This window comes from Anguilla anguilla, chromosome 11 (genome assembly GCF_013347855.1).
Source record: "Anguilla anguilla isolate fAngAng1 chromosome 11, fAngAng1.pri, whole genome shotgun sequence".
Lineage (NCBI taxonomy): Eukaryota > Metazoa > Chordata > Actinopteri > Anguilliformes > Anguillidae > Anguilla > Anguilla anguilla.
The window spans coordinates 1,466,431-1,482,441 of NC_049211.1; the positions used below are offsets into that span (position 1 = coordinate 1,466,431).

Genomic DNA, 16,011 nt, shown 5'->3' on the forward strand with positions numbered 1-16,011 from the left:
GCGGTGTGCGGTGTGTGTGTGAGTGTGTGTGTGTGTGTGTGTGTGTGTGTGTGAGTGTGCAGTGTGTGTGTGTGTGTGTGTGCGTAGTGTATGAGTGTGTGTGTGTGTGTGTGTGAGGTGTGTGTGTGTGTGTGTGTGTGTGTGCGGTGTGTGTGAGGTGTGTGTGTGTGTGTGCGTAGTGTGTGAGTGTGTGTGTGAGTGTGTGTGTGTGCGTAGTGTGTGAGTGTGTGTGTGTGTGTGTGTGTGCGGTGTGAGGTGTGTGAGGCGTGTGTGTGTGTGTGTGTGTGTGTGTGTGTGTGTGTGCGTAGTGTGTGAGTGTGTGCGTGGTGTGTGAGGTGTGTGTGTGTGTGTGTGCGGTGTGTGAGGTGTGTGTGTGTGTGTGCGGTGTGTGCGGTGTGTGTGTGTGCGGTGTGTGAGGCGTGTGTGTGTGTGTGCGTAGTGTGTGAGGTGTGTGAGGTGTGTGTGTGTGTGTACAGTGTGTGAGGTGTGTGTGTGTGGTGTGTGAGGCGTGTGTGTGTGTGTGTGTGTGTGTGTGTTTGTGTGTGTGTGTGTGTGCGGCGTGTGTGTGTGTGTGTGTGTGAGGTGTGTGTGTGTGTGTGTGTGCGCGTAGTGTGTGAGTGTGTGTGTGTACTGTGTGTGGGTGGATACATGTGTACTCACTGCTGTGTGTCTTTATGCAGGATGATGAGATTAATCAGCAGAGTCAGCTGGTGGAGAAAATGAAGGACCAAATGCTGACTCAGGATGAGGTACGGACACGCCCACATCTGTCTGTCTGTACATGGACACGCCCACATATGTCTGTCTGTACATGGACATGCCCACATCTGCCTGTCTGTACATGGACACGCCCACATCTGTCTGTCTGTACATGGACACGCCCACATCTGTCTGTCTGTACATGGACACGCCTACATATGTCTGTCTGTACATGGACATGCCCACATCTGTCCGTCTGTATATGGGCACGCCCACATCTGCCTGTCTGTACATGGACACACCCACATCTGTCTGTCTGTACATGGACACGCCCACATCTGTCTGTCACTCTACTTCTGGACCTACTCACACCTGTCTCTTTATCACTCTATGCATCTATATACATACACTGTCTGTCTCAATCTAATCAGCACCAGTTCTACTTTGAATCTATCTGTGCTAGCCTCTGTCTGTTTGTCTGGCTGTATTATCCCTGTGTAATCCCTGTGTCCATGTGTGTGGCTGTGTAATCCCTGTGTCTGTGTGTCTGGCTGTGTATTCTCTGTGTAATCCCCGTGTAATCCCTGTGTAATCCACTTGTCTGTCTGTGTAATCCCTGTGTAATCTCTGTGTCCGTGTGTCTGGCTGTGTAATCCCTGTGTCCGTGTGTCTGTTTGTGTAATCCCTGTGTGATCCCAGTGTAATCCCTGTGTCCGTGTGTCTGTTTGTGTAATCCCTGTGTGATCCCAGTGTAATCCCTGTGTCCGTGTGTCTGTTTGTGTAATCCCTGTGTGATCCCTGTGTAATCCCCGTATCCACGTGTCTGTCCCTGCGCAGTTGCTGGCATCCACGCGCGGGGACAGCGAGCGGGTCCAGATGGAGCTGGCTCGGCTGCAGACGGAGAGCGAGAGCGCCAACATGGAGGTGAAGGAGGTGCTGCAGGCCCTGGAGGAGCTGGCCCTCAACTACGACCTGAAGAGCCAGGAGCTGGAGGAGAAGGGTCTGCAGAACAAGCTGCTGGCTGACGAGCTGTCGCAGAAGATGGTGAGTCCCTCCCGATACTGCCCTTCTGCCCCATCCTGCCCCGATACTGCCCTTCTACCCCGCCCTGCCCCAATACTGCCCTTCTACCCCGCCCTGCCCCGATACTGCCCTTCTGCTCCGTCCTGCCCCGATACTGCCCTTCTGCCCCATCCTGCCCCGATACTGCCCTTCTACCCACCCTCCCCTGATACTGCCCTTCTGCCCCACCCTCCCCCGATACTGCCCTTCTGCCCCATCCTGCCCTGATACTGCCCTTCTACCCCACCCTGCCCCGATACTGCCCTTCTACCCCACCCTCCCCTGATACTGCCCTTCTGCCCCACCCTGTTTCACACTGGCCCCGCCCTGCCCCGATATTGCCCTTCTGCCCTGCCCTGCCCCGATACTGCCCTTCTGCCCCGCCCTGCCCCAATACTGCCCTTCTGCCCCGCCCTGCCCCAATACTGCCCTTCTGCCCCACCCTAGCCCAATACTGCCCTTCTGCCCCACCTTGCCCTGCCCCGATACTGCCCTTCTGCCCCGCCCCGCCCCACCCTGCCCTACCTCACCCTGTCTCACACTGGCCCCGCCATGCCCTGTCTCACATCGGCCCTGTTCTGCCCTGTCTTGCTCTGTCATGAACAGTGCATTTAACGGAGGGTAAGGAGGTTGTGTAAGGATCTGTAAGGGTGTATAAGTGTAAGTGTGTGTAAGGTGTGTAAGAGTGTGTAAGAGTGTGTAAGGGTTTGTAAGAGTCTGTAAGAGTCTGTAAGGGTCTGTAAGGGTGTGTAAGTATAAGTGTGTGTAAGGTGTGTAAGGTGTGTAAGGGTGTATAAGGGTTTGTAAGGGTCTGTAAGCTCTGTAGGTGTGGGTAAGGCTGTGTGGCTCCGCCCCCGGCAGGCCATGCTGATGTCACTGGAGGCGGAGCTGTGCCTGATGCAGGAGGAGAGTGCGCAGCAGAGGAAGCGCATCGCAGACGTGCTCAACGGCCTGATGAGGGACCTGAGCGAGTTCAGCAGCATCGTGGGGAACGGAGAGATACGACTGGTACACACACAAATGCACACGTACTGTACACACTCACACACACACACTATACACACACACACACACACACACACACACGCACTATACACACACACTCACACACACACACACACGTACACACACACGCGCGCGCGCACTATATGCACACACTCACACACACACACGCACACAGACACACTATAAACACACACACACGCACTATACACACACACACACACACGCACACACTATACACACACACTCACACACGCGTGCACTATACACACACACTCACACACACGCACTATACACATACATACACACACGCACACAGACACACTATAAACACTCATACACACGCACTATACACACACACTCACACACACGCACGCACTATACACACACACTCACACACGCGCGCACTATACACACACACTCACACACACACGCACTATACACACACACTCACACACACGCACTATACACATACACACACACACACACGCACAGACACACTATGAACACTCACACACACGCATTATACACATACACACACACACGCATGATATGCGCTCACGCACATACATGCACATTATACACACACAGAGTCAACCCACACAAGCTTACACTCTTTCTCTCCCTCCCTCCCTCCTTCCCTCTCTCTCTCTCCCTCTCTGCCTCCCTCCCTCTCCCTCTCTCTCTCCTCTCACTCTCCCCCCTCCCTCCCTCCCTCTGTCCCTCTCTCTCTCCCTCTCTGCCTCCCTCCCTCTCCCTCTCTCTCTCCTCTCACTCTCCCCCCTCCCTCCCTCCCTCTGTCCCTCTCTCTCTCCCTCCCTCCCTCCTTCCCTGCCTCCCTCCCCCCCCTCCCTCCCTCCCTCTCTCTCTCTCCCCCCCCCCCCCCCCCCCGTACAGCCGGTGGAGATCAGCGGGGCGATCGAGGAGGAGTTCACCGTGGCGCGTCTCTACATCAGTAAGATAAAGTCGGAGGTGAAGTCCATGATGAAGCGCTGCAAGCACCTGGAGAACCTGCAGCTGGAGTGCCATCGCAAGATGGAGGAGACCGGCCGCGAGCTGTCCTCCTGCCACCTGCTCATCTCACAGGTGAGAGGGCCTGGGGGCGGAGCCTAGGGCACCAGGGGTGGAGCCTAGAGCACCGGGGGCAGGTCTGAGTGATGGGAGGGGGAGGGGCTTATATCAGAAGCGGGTCTCATAGCTGGGAGAGGGGAGGCAGGAGAGATTAGGATAAATGGGGCGGGTCTCTGTGAGGTGTGGGGACTGGTTATTGGTTATTTTCGGTGTCCGTGTGTCCGGCAGCACGAGGCGAAGATCCGCTCCCTGACGGAGTACATGCAGAGCATGGAGCAGAAGAGGAGGCAGCTGGAGGAGAGCTACGATGCCCTGAGCGAAGAGCTGGAGCTGAGCCACCTGCAGGGCCCGGGTACCACACCCCAGCTACACAACCCTGCTACACAACTACAACTACACAACCACAACACTGCTACACAACTACAACTACAGAACCACAACCCTGCTACACAACTACAACTACACAACCCTGCTACACAACTACAACTACACAACCACAACCCTGCTACACAACTACACAACCGCAACCCTGCTACACAACTACACACCCCCGCTACTCAACTACACAACTACGCACCCCCGCTACTCAACTACACAACCACAACCCCGCTACACAACCCTACTATGAAACTATAACTACACAACTGCACAATCCCGCTACACAACTACAACTACGGAACTGCAAAATCCCGCTACACAACTACAGCTACACAACCAAACAACTACACAACCCGGCTACACATATCACTGTATCTGTTTCAGAGAACGTACAGGGCGAATCAACCAAGAACAGAACACAGGACCCTGAGGAAGGAGGTGATGACAAGGTAACTGTGGACATGGTAAAGAGAGATATTTGTGTTGTATGATGCAGTTAAAATGTTTTTGCATGTGACATAAACAACTGTCTTTTTTATTTACCCTGGTCATTAAATTACATTTCTCTTTCCATCTCTCTTTCTCCTTCCCTCCTTTTCTGGGTCTTCTTTGTCTCACACATTCTCTTGTCCTCTCTCTCTCTCTCTCTCTCTCTCCCTCTTCATTCTCTGCTGTCGTATCCCAGAATGCACTGGAGCAGCGTGCTGAGAGCCAGCGGGATTCGCACCACCGGCAGCTGGGACGCTTGCGGGACGAGATCAATGAGAAGCATAAGCTCATCGATGACCTCACAGAGTCTGTGTCTCCGCCCCTCTTTGACCTCAAAATGTCTGTCCGCTTCCCTTTCTAACTTTGTAACGTCTGTTTCCATCCCTCTATGACCTCATAATGTCTGCATTCCATCCTCTACAACCTCATAAGTCCTGTGTGTATCCCCCTTCCTCTAAATTCATCATGTCTGTGTTTCCACACACTGTGACCTCATAATGTCTTTGTCCTCTCTTCTTTCTGACTTCATAATGTCTGTCTCCATCCTCTATGACCTCATAATGCCTGGGTCCCCACCCCTCTGGAATATTTTGTGATCAGAGGTTGTTATTATCAAGAATCCTTGCAGGCAGTAGACAACAGCACTCTGGATTCTTGTGTCATCAGTGCAGAATTCTGAGATATGGTGCTGGTCCACTGAGACCACATCGGCTCCAGGACAGTGTCCTGTTCCCTAAAGTCAGGCCTGTCATTAGGTTGTCCTCTTCTGTAGTAATTCAGTATTTTTTAAGCCATCATTTGAAAGTGCTTATGAATTCTATACTGGAAACCTGTTCACTCACCCCGTATCCCTCCTCTCTCTCTCTCTCTCTCTCCCTCTCTCTCTCCCGCTCAGTCGGAACCAGAAGCTGGAGTTGGAGCTGGAGCAGCTACGCGTTGAGTACGAGTGCCTGAGGAGCCGCGAGCACCACAAAAGCGAGCGCCTGGCAGAGCTGACGTGAGTCCGTCCTGAACACTGCGACTGAACACGCTGTGACTCAACACCTTGTGACTTAACACTCTGCAACTCAACACACTGCGACTCAACACTTTGCAACTTCAAACACTGCGACTCAACACACTGTAACTCAACACCCTGCGACTCAACACACTGCGATTCAACACATTGTGACTTAACACCCTGCAACTCAACACACTGCGACTCAACACTTTGCAACTTCAAACACTGCGACTCAACATACTGCAACTCAACACAATGTGACTCAACACACTGTTACTCAACACCCTGCTACTCAACATACTTACACTCAACATTCTGCAACTCAACACCCTGTGACTCAACACTTTGCAACTTCAAACACTGCGACTCAACATACTGCAACTCAACACAATGTGACTCAACACACTGTTACTCAACACCCTGCTACTCAACATACTTACACTCAACATTCTGCAACTCAACACCCTGTGACTCAACACTTTGCAACTTCAAACACTGCGACTCAACATACTGCAACTCAACACAATGTGACTCAACACACTGTTACTCAACACCCTGCTACTCAACATACTTACACTCAACATTCTGCAACTCAACACCCTGTGACTCAACACTTTGCAACTTCAAACACTGCGACTCAACATACTGCAACTCAACACAATGTGACTCAACACACTGTTACTCAACACCCTGCTACTCAACATACTTACACTCAACATTCTGCAACTCAACACCCTGTGACTCAACACTTTGCAACTTCAAACACTGCGACTCAACACACTGCAACTCAACCCTATGCGACTGAACACACTGCGACTCTACACACTGCGACTTAACACCCTGCAACTCAACACACTGCGACTCAACACTTTGCAACTTCAAACACTGCGACTCAACATACTGCAACTCAACACAATGTGACTCAACACACTGTTACTCAACACCCTGCTACTCAACATACTTACACTCAACATTCTGCAACTCAACACCCTGTGACTCAACACTTTGCAACTTCAAACACTGCGACTCAACACCCTGCAACTCAACACACTGTGACTCAACGCACTGCGATTCAACACATTGTGACGCAACACTGCACAAAACTAGTACATTGCACAACACTCAAACTCGACACACTGCTGAAAGACAGCTGCATATCCTGCTGAGTACTGGGACTATAGCTACCTGTAATCGTTACCTGTGACTGCTGGTGTTGTTGGTGTTGTTGGTGTTGGTGTTGTTGGTGTTGTTGGTGTTGGTGTTGTTGGTGTTGTTGTTGTTGTTGTTGGTGTTGTTGGTGTTGTTGTTGTTGTTGGTGTTGTTGGTGTTGGTGTTGTTGGTGTTGTTGGTGTTGGTGTTGTTGGTGTTGTTGGTGTTGTTGTTGTTGTTGTTGTTGGTGTTGTTGGTATTGTTGTTGTTGTTGGTGTTGTTGGTGTTGGTGTTGTTGGTGTTGTTGGTGTTGTTGGTGTTGGTGTTGGTGTTGTTGGTGTTGGTGTTGTTGTTGTTGTTGGTGTTGGTGTTGTTGTTGTTGTTGTTGTTGGTGTTGTTGTTGTTGTTGTTGTTGACGGTGTTGTTGGTGTTGTTGTTGTTGTTGTTGTTGTTGTTGTTGGTGTTGTTGGTGTTGTTGTTGGTGGTGTTGTTGTTGTTGGTGTTGTTGTTGTTGGTGTTGTTGTTGTTGTTGTTGTTGTTGTTGGTGTTGTTGTTGTTGTTGTTGTTGGTGTTGTTGGTGTTGTTGTTGTTGTTGTTGTTGTTGTTGTTGGTGTTGTTGGTGTTGTTGTTGTTGTTGTTGATGTTGGTATTGTTGTTGTTGTTGTTGTTGTTGTTGGTGTTGTTGTTGTTGTTGTTGTTGTTGGTGTTGGTGTTGTTGTTGTTGTTGTTGTTGGTGTTGTTGTTGTTGTTGTTGTTGTTGTTGTTGTTGTTGTTGTTGTTGTTGGTGTTGTTGTTGTTGTTGGTGTTGTTGTTGTTGTTGTTGTTGTTGGTGTTGGTGTTGTTGTTGTTGTTGTTGTTGTTGTTGTTGTTGTTGTTGGTGTTGTTGTTGTTGTTGTTGTTGTTGTTGTTGTTGTTGTTGGTGTTGTTGTTGTTGTTGGTGTTATTGTTGTTGTTGTTGTTGTTGTTGTTGTTGTTGTTGTTGTTGTTGGTGTTGTTGTTGTTGGTGTTGTTGGTGTTGGTGGTGTTGTTGGTGTTGTTGGTGTTGTTGTTGTTGTTGTTGTTGGTGTTGTTGTTGGTGTTGTTGTTGTTGTTGTTGTTGTTGTTGGTGTTGTTGTTGTTGGTGTTGTTGTTGGTGTTGGTGTTGTTGTTGTTGTTGGTGTTGTTGTTGTTGGTGTTGGTGTTGTTGTTGACGGTAGTAACCGCACCGTTTCTAGCAGATTTATGCACGAGCGGCACGAGCAGGCCAAGCAGGATCTAAAGGGCCTGGAGGAGGCAGTGGTGAGTGTGTGACCCGCTTCCTGCGTCTCTTCCCTTTCCACCGATCTGTCTTTACCTTCTGCTGCCTTTACTGGATCAATATTACTGTGTTTTCATCTCCCTCTCTCTCTCTCTTTTTCTCTCTCTCTGTCTTTCAGGCCCGTGAACTCCAGACCCTCCATAACCTGCGCAAGCTTTTTGTTCAAGACCTCACAAATCGAGTCAAGAAAGTAAGAGAGTGAGAGAGGAAGAGTGAGTGAGTGAGTGAGTGTGTGAGTAAGAGTGAGTGAGTGTGTGGCTGAGTGAGTGAGTTAGTGAGTGAGTGAGTGAGACAGTGAGTTAGTGAGTGTGTGAGTGGGAGAGAGAGAGAGAGAGAGAGAGAGACAGAAATATCAGTCCTTCCCTCTGCAGTGCCTGTGTGATCTGGTGCTCTTTTTCTGTGCAGAGTTCTGAAATTGAGGCTGATGACACTGGGGGGTTTGCCACCCAGAAGCAGAAGATTTCCTTTCTTGAGAACAACCTTGACCAGCTTACTAAAGTTCACAAACAGGTGAGAGCTACGGGCGGGGCGGGGAGCACCCCAGGCACGCGGAATGCAAGGGGGCGGGGCAGGGGCGGGGGCAGTGTAGGGTGGGGGCGGGGCAGGGCAGGGGCAGGACAGGGGCGGGGGAGGGGCAGGGGTGGGACTTTCCAGTCTGCATTACTCTGGTGCCACCTGGTGGCCGGGTGATGCAGGGCGCTCACAGCAGGGAAGGTGGGTTTGAGGTGTGAGGATGTCTGTATTAGCGGGGGCTCCACGTTCACCTGCCCCACCGGGACCCCTGGCCCCGCCCCCTTTTATCAGAGCGGGGGGCTAAGAGCATTTAAGCACATGAACACAGACTGGAATGAGGGATGAAATATGCGGCTCTGCATTCTTTCCCCCTGCACTGCATAATGGCTTGTTGCATGATGGGATGGAGAGAGAGAGTGAGAGAGGGAGAGAAGGAGTGAGAGAGGGAGGGAGGGAGGGAGGGAGAGCATGTGTCAGATCCCCAGTTTCATCCTCCACCAGCACCCTTTCCTTCTTCTCCTTTTCTCTCCTTTTCTCCTCCTCTTACCTGTTCTCCTTTTTTCACTTGTGTCCTCGTGGTGTGTGTACCGTGCTCATCTGTGTGTGTGTGTGTGTGTGTGTGTGTGTGTGCTTGTGTGTGCCTGTTGTCACTGTGTGTGTCCTGTCGTTGTTCTCGTTCTTGTTTTTTTGTTTTTTTTTGGAGAGCGCCCCTGCAGGTGATGGAGTGTTACAGACAGGTACAGACACTCGCTCCACCTTCACCTCCATCCACCTGCATCCCTCTCTCCTCTCCTCTTCTCTCCTGTCCCCTCTGTCTCCTCTCCTTCGTGCTGTTCCATTGGCTTCAGAGGGGCATCTGGCTGACTGGTTGTCTGGCTATCTGTCTGCTGGCTAAACCCTTTGACCTGTGCTTGGCAATGTTCACAGACAGAGAGAGAGGGATGTAGAGAGGGAGGGAGCAATATGAAAAATAGGTGGGCGAGAGTGCTAAGGGGCAAAGAACACAAACAGAGAGAGAGAGACGGGTGGAGAAAGAGTGAGGAGAGACCGAGACAGAGTGAGAGAGAAAGAGCTGTTATCATTTGCTTTGTGCTTTGCAACACAGCTTACTTGCATTTTTCATGCCCAGAGATTGAGTGAGAGAGGGGGTCACATCATCTGTGTCACACGCTTTCGCAAGCTCGCTTTAGTGTGTGTGTGTGTCTGTATCTGTGCGTGTATGCATGTGTGTGTGTGTGTGTGTGTCTGTCTGTATCTGTGCGTGTATGCATGTGTGTGTGTGTGTGTGTGTGTGTGTGTGTCTGTATCTGTGCGTGTATGCATGTGTGTGTGTGTGTGTGTGTGTGTGTCTGTATCTGTGCGTGTATGCATGTGTGTGTGTGTGTGTGTGTGTCTGTATCTGTGCGTGTATGCATGTGTGTGTGTGTGTGTGTGTGTGTGTGTCTGTATCTGTGCGTGTATGCATGTGTGTGTGTGTGTGTGTAAGGGGGAGGAAGGGTGGTAGTTTTTTCTATCAGTCAAATATCTGTACATCCTCATTATATCATCTCATTTTTATTTTGTTATTTTATTTTTGTCTCAGGAATTTTTCAAATGTGAATATAAAAATGAGTAATGGAAGGACACAGAGGTAGAAAGTAGAAATGGAGCAGCTTATCTTACAGAAGCGCTTAGTGCAGCAGTGCTTCCCTCAGTCCAGAATCCAGTCCTCACTGTCACACCTGCGTGGGGTTGGACTCAAACCCGCAACTCTAAGCATTACACGCCCAGTTCCATAACCATCATGCCACCGTCCTTTGCTGGTACTCGTCCTGGTTGTGGATGATTTTGGAGGGCTCTGTATATAAAACCTTCTAGCTGCAGTGTTGTGCATGATTCACCGTGGCTACTAACGAGACGTCTCACCTGGACGTCCGGATCGCACCGTTCCTGCATGGCCTGGGGCAGAGCGAGATTTTGGGCACATTTAGTTTCATGAAAGTGATCACTTTAGGAACAGTGAAGTCAGTGAGTGTGTAGAAAAACAGCTCTACAGAAGTGTGCACCCGAACAGAGGCTGAGAACAGGCCACCACTGGACACTGCATATTGCATACTGCATACTCAGCTTCACTGCTGAGTGTAAGAGTGTAACTGATGGGATATCACGCACGCATGCACATGCACACACACACTAGCACGGACATGCACACACACATGCATGCATGCACACCCACGCTCACACACACACACAGACGTGCATGCACACCCACGCTCGCACACACACACACAGACGTGCATGCACACGGACACACACTGAGCTGTTTGCTTCTTTACAGAAAATAATTTTGTTGAACCCAGACTGGTAGATGCTGTCAGATCTGTAGTGATGAATCTTTTTGTGGGTGAAATCTGTTAAAAACAAAGACACCTTTCTATAGACTGAACTAGAAATCACTGGCTGCACATCACATTCTTATCATTATTTTTATTGTTTTTATTATTATTACTATTAGTAGTAGTAGTATTAGTAGTAGGAGTTGTAGGTAGTAGTAGCAGTGGTAATAGCAGTAGCAGTAGATGTATTAGTCATAACAATATTAACTAAGAGTGCCTATCCAAATATTTCTGTAACTTCTTTCTCATCAATTTGAATCCTTTCTCTCTCCTTTTCTGTCTCCCTCTTTATCTCCCTTCAATTCTCTCTCTCTCTCTCTTTCTCTCTCTCCCTCCCTCTCTCCCCCCCCTCTCTCCCCCTCTCCCCCCCCCCCCCCCCCCCGCAGCTGGTACGTGACAATGCAGATCTGCGCTGTGAGCTTCCTAAACTGGAGAAACGTCTTCGGTCTACGGCTGAGAGGGTTAAGGCCCTGGAGGGGGCCCTGAAGGAGGCCAAGGAGGGCGCCATGAAGGACCGGCGGCGCTACCAGCAGGAGGTGGAGCGCATCAAGGACGTCATGCGCGCCAAGAGCTCGCTGCGGCGCCCCCACGCTGCGCAGATCGGTACTGCGTCCTCACCGTCTGGCACCGTGGCAACCAAACAGGAGCGAGTTTAAAACCGCTAAAATCCTGAAAAGTGTTTTTTTCTGTGGAGGGGAAAGTCACTGTGATTGGCTCAAATGTCAAACATGTCAGTGATTGACAGCTCGCTGTAGATCCAACCAGTATGAGGTTTGTGGAGCTTCGGCCCGCCTCTCAGGGCTGCATTGGCTCTGGCGATATATATCCCATAAGGCCGAGCAGGAAGGAAGCAGGGCTTTGCTCTGGGAGAACCTGAACAATGTGTAGACCAGTTTGGACCAATCGTAGTGTTTGTCTGTGAACAGGAAAATGCTTTTGATTGGTTAATACTTGCCAGCGACTGACAGCATGTAAAAACTCTGCCCAGTGGCCTCATGAGGAATTGCGCCCCATCGTCGCTGTGGGGTCTGTGCAGTCAGCAGGCTGTTTACAGACAGCACAGTAAACCCCAGACTGCTCTGGGAAGTTTAAAGTGCTGTAATAACTCTCACAGGGCATTGCCCTGAGCCATACTCCAGCTGCTGATTTCATCCCCTTTATCTCTCCCTCTCATGCAACTGTTCTCATTCTCACACACACTCTCTCTCTCCCTCTCCCTCTCCCTCTCCCTCTCTCTCTTTTTCCTTCTCTCTTTCAGCCAAGCCGATTCGCCCGGGACACAACCCCGCCTGCTCCCCTACCAACCCGCTGATTATGCGCACAAATGAGCCAATCGCCTTCAGCAACGTGCTGTTCCAGCGCGCAGCCCCGCCCATGGCCCCGCCTGTGGCCCCGCCCACTGCCCCGCCCTGCGCCCCCAGCCTCACACAGAGCCGTGGGTGAGTCCCCTTTCAGGAACACCAGTTACCCAATCAGCTCACTGTCCCATTTAGCTGATTAACTCCATACACTATCTCCTGTTCAGTCACAGACAGTGAAACACTACATACATACACAGGGACAGACATCAGCGGTGACTAAGCAATTAAAGGAGGTCAGATGATTTGGACTAATTAAGTAATTGTGTAATTAATTGGGAGACAGAAGGAGGATGAGGTGACAGGAGAGTCCAAATGACAGTTAATGAAACACCATACTGACCTGAACCTTTTACCTTTGACCTTTAACCTGTGTGTGGCCCATCAGGGTGTCAGACAGCAAACGGAACACTGTGATCAGCTCCACAGAGGGCTTGGACACCTACCTGCTCAATGTGGAGAACGGTGAGACCCTGCCCTCCATCTCCTCTCCTCTCTTCCTCCTCTTCATCTCCTCTCCTCTCTTCCTCCATCTCCTCTCCATCTCCTCTCCTCTCTTCCTCCATCTCCTCTCCTATCCTCTATTCCTCCTCTCCATCTCCTCTCCTCTCTTCCTCCATCTCCTCTCCTCTCCCCCGCACTACAGCAGCCATCTTCCCCGCCCAACCCCACCCCACCCCGCCCCACCCCAACCAAACCACCTCTGTCTCTGTCTCTACTGGTGCCCCCCAGTGGTGGAACAATCTACCCATGGCGACCAGGACAGCAGAATCATTGGCCCACCCCTTCAGACTGCATCTTGGTTCCGCTCCCACCCCCCTTAATTCTTTCCCCTTTCGTACCAGTTGAGGTTGTGGTATTTCTATGGTTTTCAGTTATCATATTTTATAGCTTTATGTTTTCCTCTTTGTGCTAGTTATGGATGTATTCTGTATATTCTCAGTATGTACCCCAATGCCCCAGTGCAGTGACGGGGACACTGTGCTGTAGGAGATGCCGTCTTTCGGATGAGACGTTAAACCGAGGTCCTGACTCTCTGTGGTCACTAAAGATCCCATGACACTTATCGCTAAGAGTAGGGGGTTCCCCGGTGTCCTGGCCAAATCCCAGATCTGCCTCTCGCAAACTTGCCACTAAAAATCATCCCCAGACTTAATTGGCTAAATAAATGTTCTCTCCCTCTCCACCTTCGCTAATGTGTGGTGAGAGTTCTGGTGCAAATTGGCTGCCATGCATCACCCAGGTGGGTGCTACACATTGGTGGTGGGTGAGGTGAGTTCCCCTTCACTGTAAAGCACTTTGAGCATTTGGAAAAGTGCTATATAAATGTAATTATTATTATTAATAATAATAATAATAATAATAATAATAATAATAATAGTACCATACTGGTTAGTATAGCTAGCTGGCGCTAGTGCTTTACTGAAGTTGTATCTTTAACTCACTGGTGTGGGAGTGCTGTTAGCCAGCTCTGGCACTGTCTCTCATATTAATCAGTTGAACACCCGCGTGTGTGTGTGTGTGTGTGTGTGTGTGTGAGTGTGAGTGTGAGTGTGAGTGTGAGTGTGAGTGTGAGTGTGAGTGTGTGTGTGTGTGAGTGTGTGTGTGTGCATGTGTGTGTGTGTGTGTGAGTGTGTGTGTGTGTGTGTGTGTGTGTGTGTGTGTGTTTCTCCTGTGTTCTGTGTCTCTCTGGATTAGAGCATCTGTAATGTAATGTCCTCTATGATGTAATGTCCTCTCTAACCCCTCTCCCCTCTTCATGTGTTCAGGCAACGCCACGGACATCAATGATAACGACAGGTGAGCTGATCTGTGAATCCTGATGCTGCTCGGACCTGAATGAACACGAGTCACGTGAATGATAATCGCATTAAACTCACTGCTGCAGGCATTGCTTTATTATTATCATTATTATTATTATCATTATTATTATTATTATTATTATCATTATTATTATTATCATTATTATTATTATTATTATTATTATTATTATTATTTTGATCATTTTATTTTTGTGTTGAGGTGATTAGCATTATGATTGAAGGGCAGTAGCAGCATTTTCTGCTGATTAAATTAAACTGAAATGCATGCTAGTGATGCTAGCATTACCCCTCACAAATCAAGCTTTAAGCAGCCTGTCTCGGTGTGTTGAGTGTGGATAGCGTTCAGCAGCATCTCTGTCTGTGTGTTCAGTGTGTTATGCTGCAATCTCTCAGTGTGTTCAGTGTGGGTAGTGTTGTGTTAAGAAGCATCTCTGTGAATTCTGTGTGTTCAGTGTGGATAGCGTTAAGTAGTGTCTCTGTGTGTTCTGTGTTCAGTGTGGATAGCGTTAAGTAGTGTCTCTGTGTGTTCTGTGTTCAGTGTGGATAGTGTTAAGTAGTGTCTCTGTGTGTTCTGTGTTCAGTGTGGATAGTGTTAAGTAGTGTCTCTGTGTGTTCTGTGTTCAGTGTGGATAGTGTTAAGTAGTGTCTCTGTGTGTTCTGTGTTCAGTGTGGATAGTGTTAAGTAGTGTCTCTGTGTGTTCTGTGTTCAGTGTGGATAGTGTTAAGTAGTGTCTCTGTGTGTTCTGTGTTCAGGGGCAGGATGCTCTGTGGCACTGAGATGGACGACTCCGCCAAAGTTTACCTGATCCATCAGCAGAGCGCAGCCAGCTAGTGACCGGAGCCCGGTGAGGGAGGGGCCCAGGTGAGGGAGGGGTTCAGGTGAGGGAGGGGTTCAGATGTGGGAGGGGTTCAGGTGAGGGAGGGGTCCAGGTGAGGGAGGGGTTCAGGTGAGAGAGGGGTTCAGGTGAGGGAGGGGTTCAGGTGAGGGAGGGGTCCAGGTGAGGGAGGGGTTCAGGTGAGAGAGGGGTCCATTATTGATTATTGTACAATAATCAATTTATCAGTCAAAAGTTTTGCTGTGTCAACTTACCGATGCATTCAGTCTCACATGTCTACTGTTTATACTCTCAAATCCACTGCCTCTCTCTCTTTCCCTCTCCCTCCCTCCCTCTCTCTTTCCATCTCCCTCCCTCCCTCCCTCCCTTTCTCTTTTTCCCTTTTTCTCCCTCTCCCCTGCCTCTCCCTTTCACTCTCTCTTTCTTCCTGTCCCTGCCTCTCTCCCTCCTCTCTCTCTCTTTTCTCCCCCCTCTATCCAGGTGATGTTTCTGCCAGGTTCTCCAGTAGGCCTATCCTTGTAAATGTGTAAATCTGCATGCTGCACACACACACACACACAGACACACATACACCTACACACACACACAGACACTCACACACATGCACACACACACACACACATGCGCACGCTTCATACACACGCATGCAAGCACACACACATACACACACACACACACACACGTGCATGCAAGCACACACACATACACACAGACACCTACACACACACACAGACACTCACACACACGCACACTCACACACTCACACACACACACGCACACGCACATGCATACACACACGCATGCAAGCACACACACACACACACGCATGCTCACATATATACACACCCACATAAAAGATTTATTTATGACACACATCACCCTTCCAGTGAAGCGCTGTGTGTGTGTGTGTGTGTGTTTGTACGTGCACACCCACAGCCTCCAAACACACAGTATTCATC

The 16,011-nt window shown here is 49.8% G+C and overlaps 1 protein-coding gene across 1 annotated transcript; it reads left to right on the forward strand.

The window, feature by feature from the left end:
- Positions 1-626: 626 nt before the first annotated feature.
- LOC118207926 (kinesin heavy chain-like) lies at positions 627-15,668 on the forward strand. The gene is made up of 18 exons (XM_035382132.1): positions 627-749; positions 1,537-1,743; positions 2,623-2,769; positions 3,661-3,849; positions 4,063-4,186; positions 4,597-4,661; positions 4,898-5,040; positions 5,597-5,698; positions 8,065-8,128; positions 8,266-8,337; positions 8,553-8,657; positions 9,377-9,397; positions 11,422-11,638; positions 12,294-12,474; positions 12,782-12,858; positions 14,163-14,193; positions 14,970-15,078; positions 15,533-15,668. The coding sequence occupies exons 1-17, from the start codon at positions 675-677 to the stop codon at positions 15,046-15,048; spliced, it is 1,899 nt and encodes a 632-aa protein (XP_035238023.1). The 5' UTR covers positions 627-674; the 3' UTR covers positions 15,049-15,078; positions 15,533-15,668.
- The last annotated feature ends 343 nt before the right edge of the window (positions 15,669-16,011 follow it).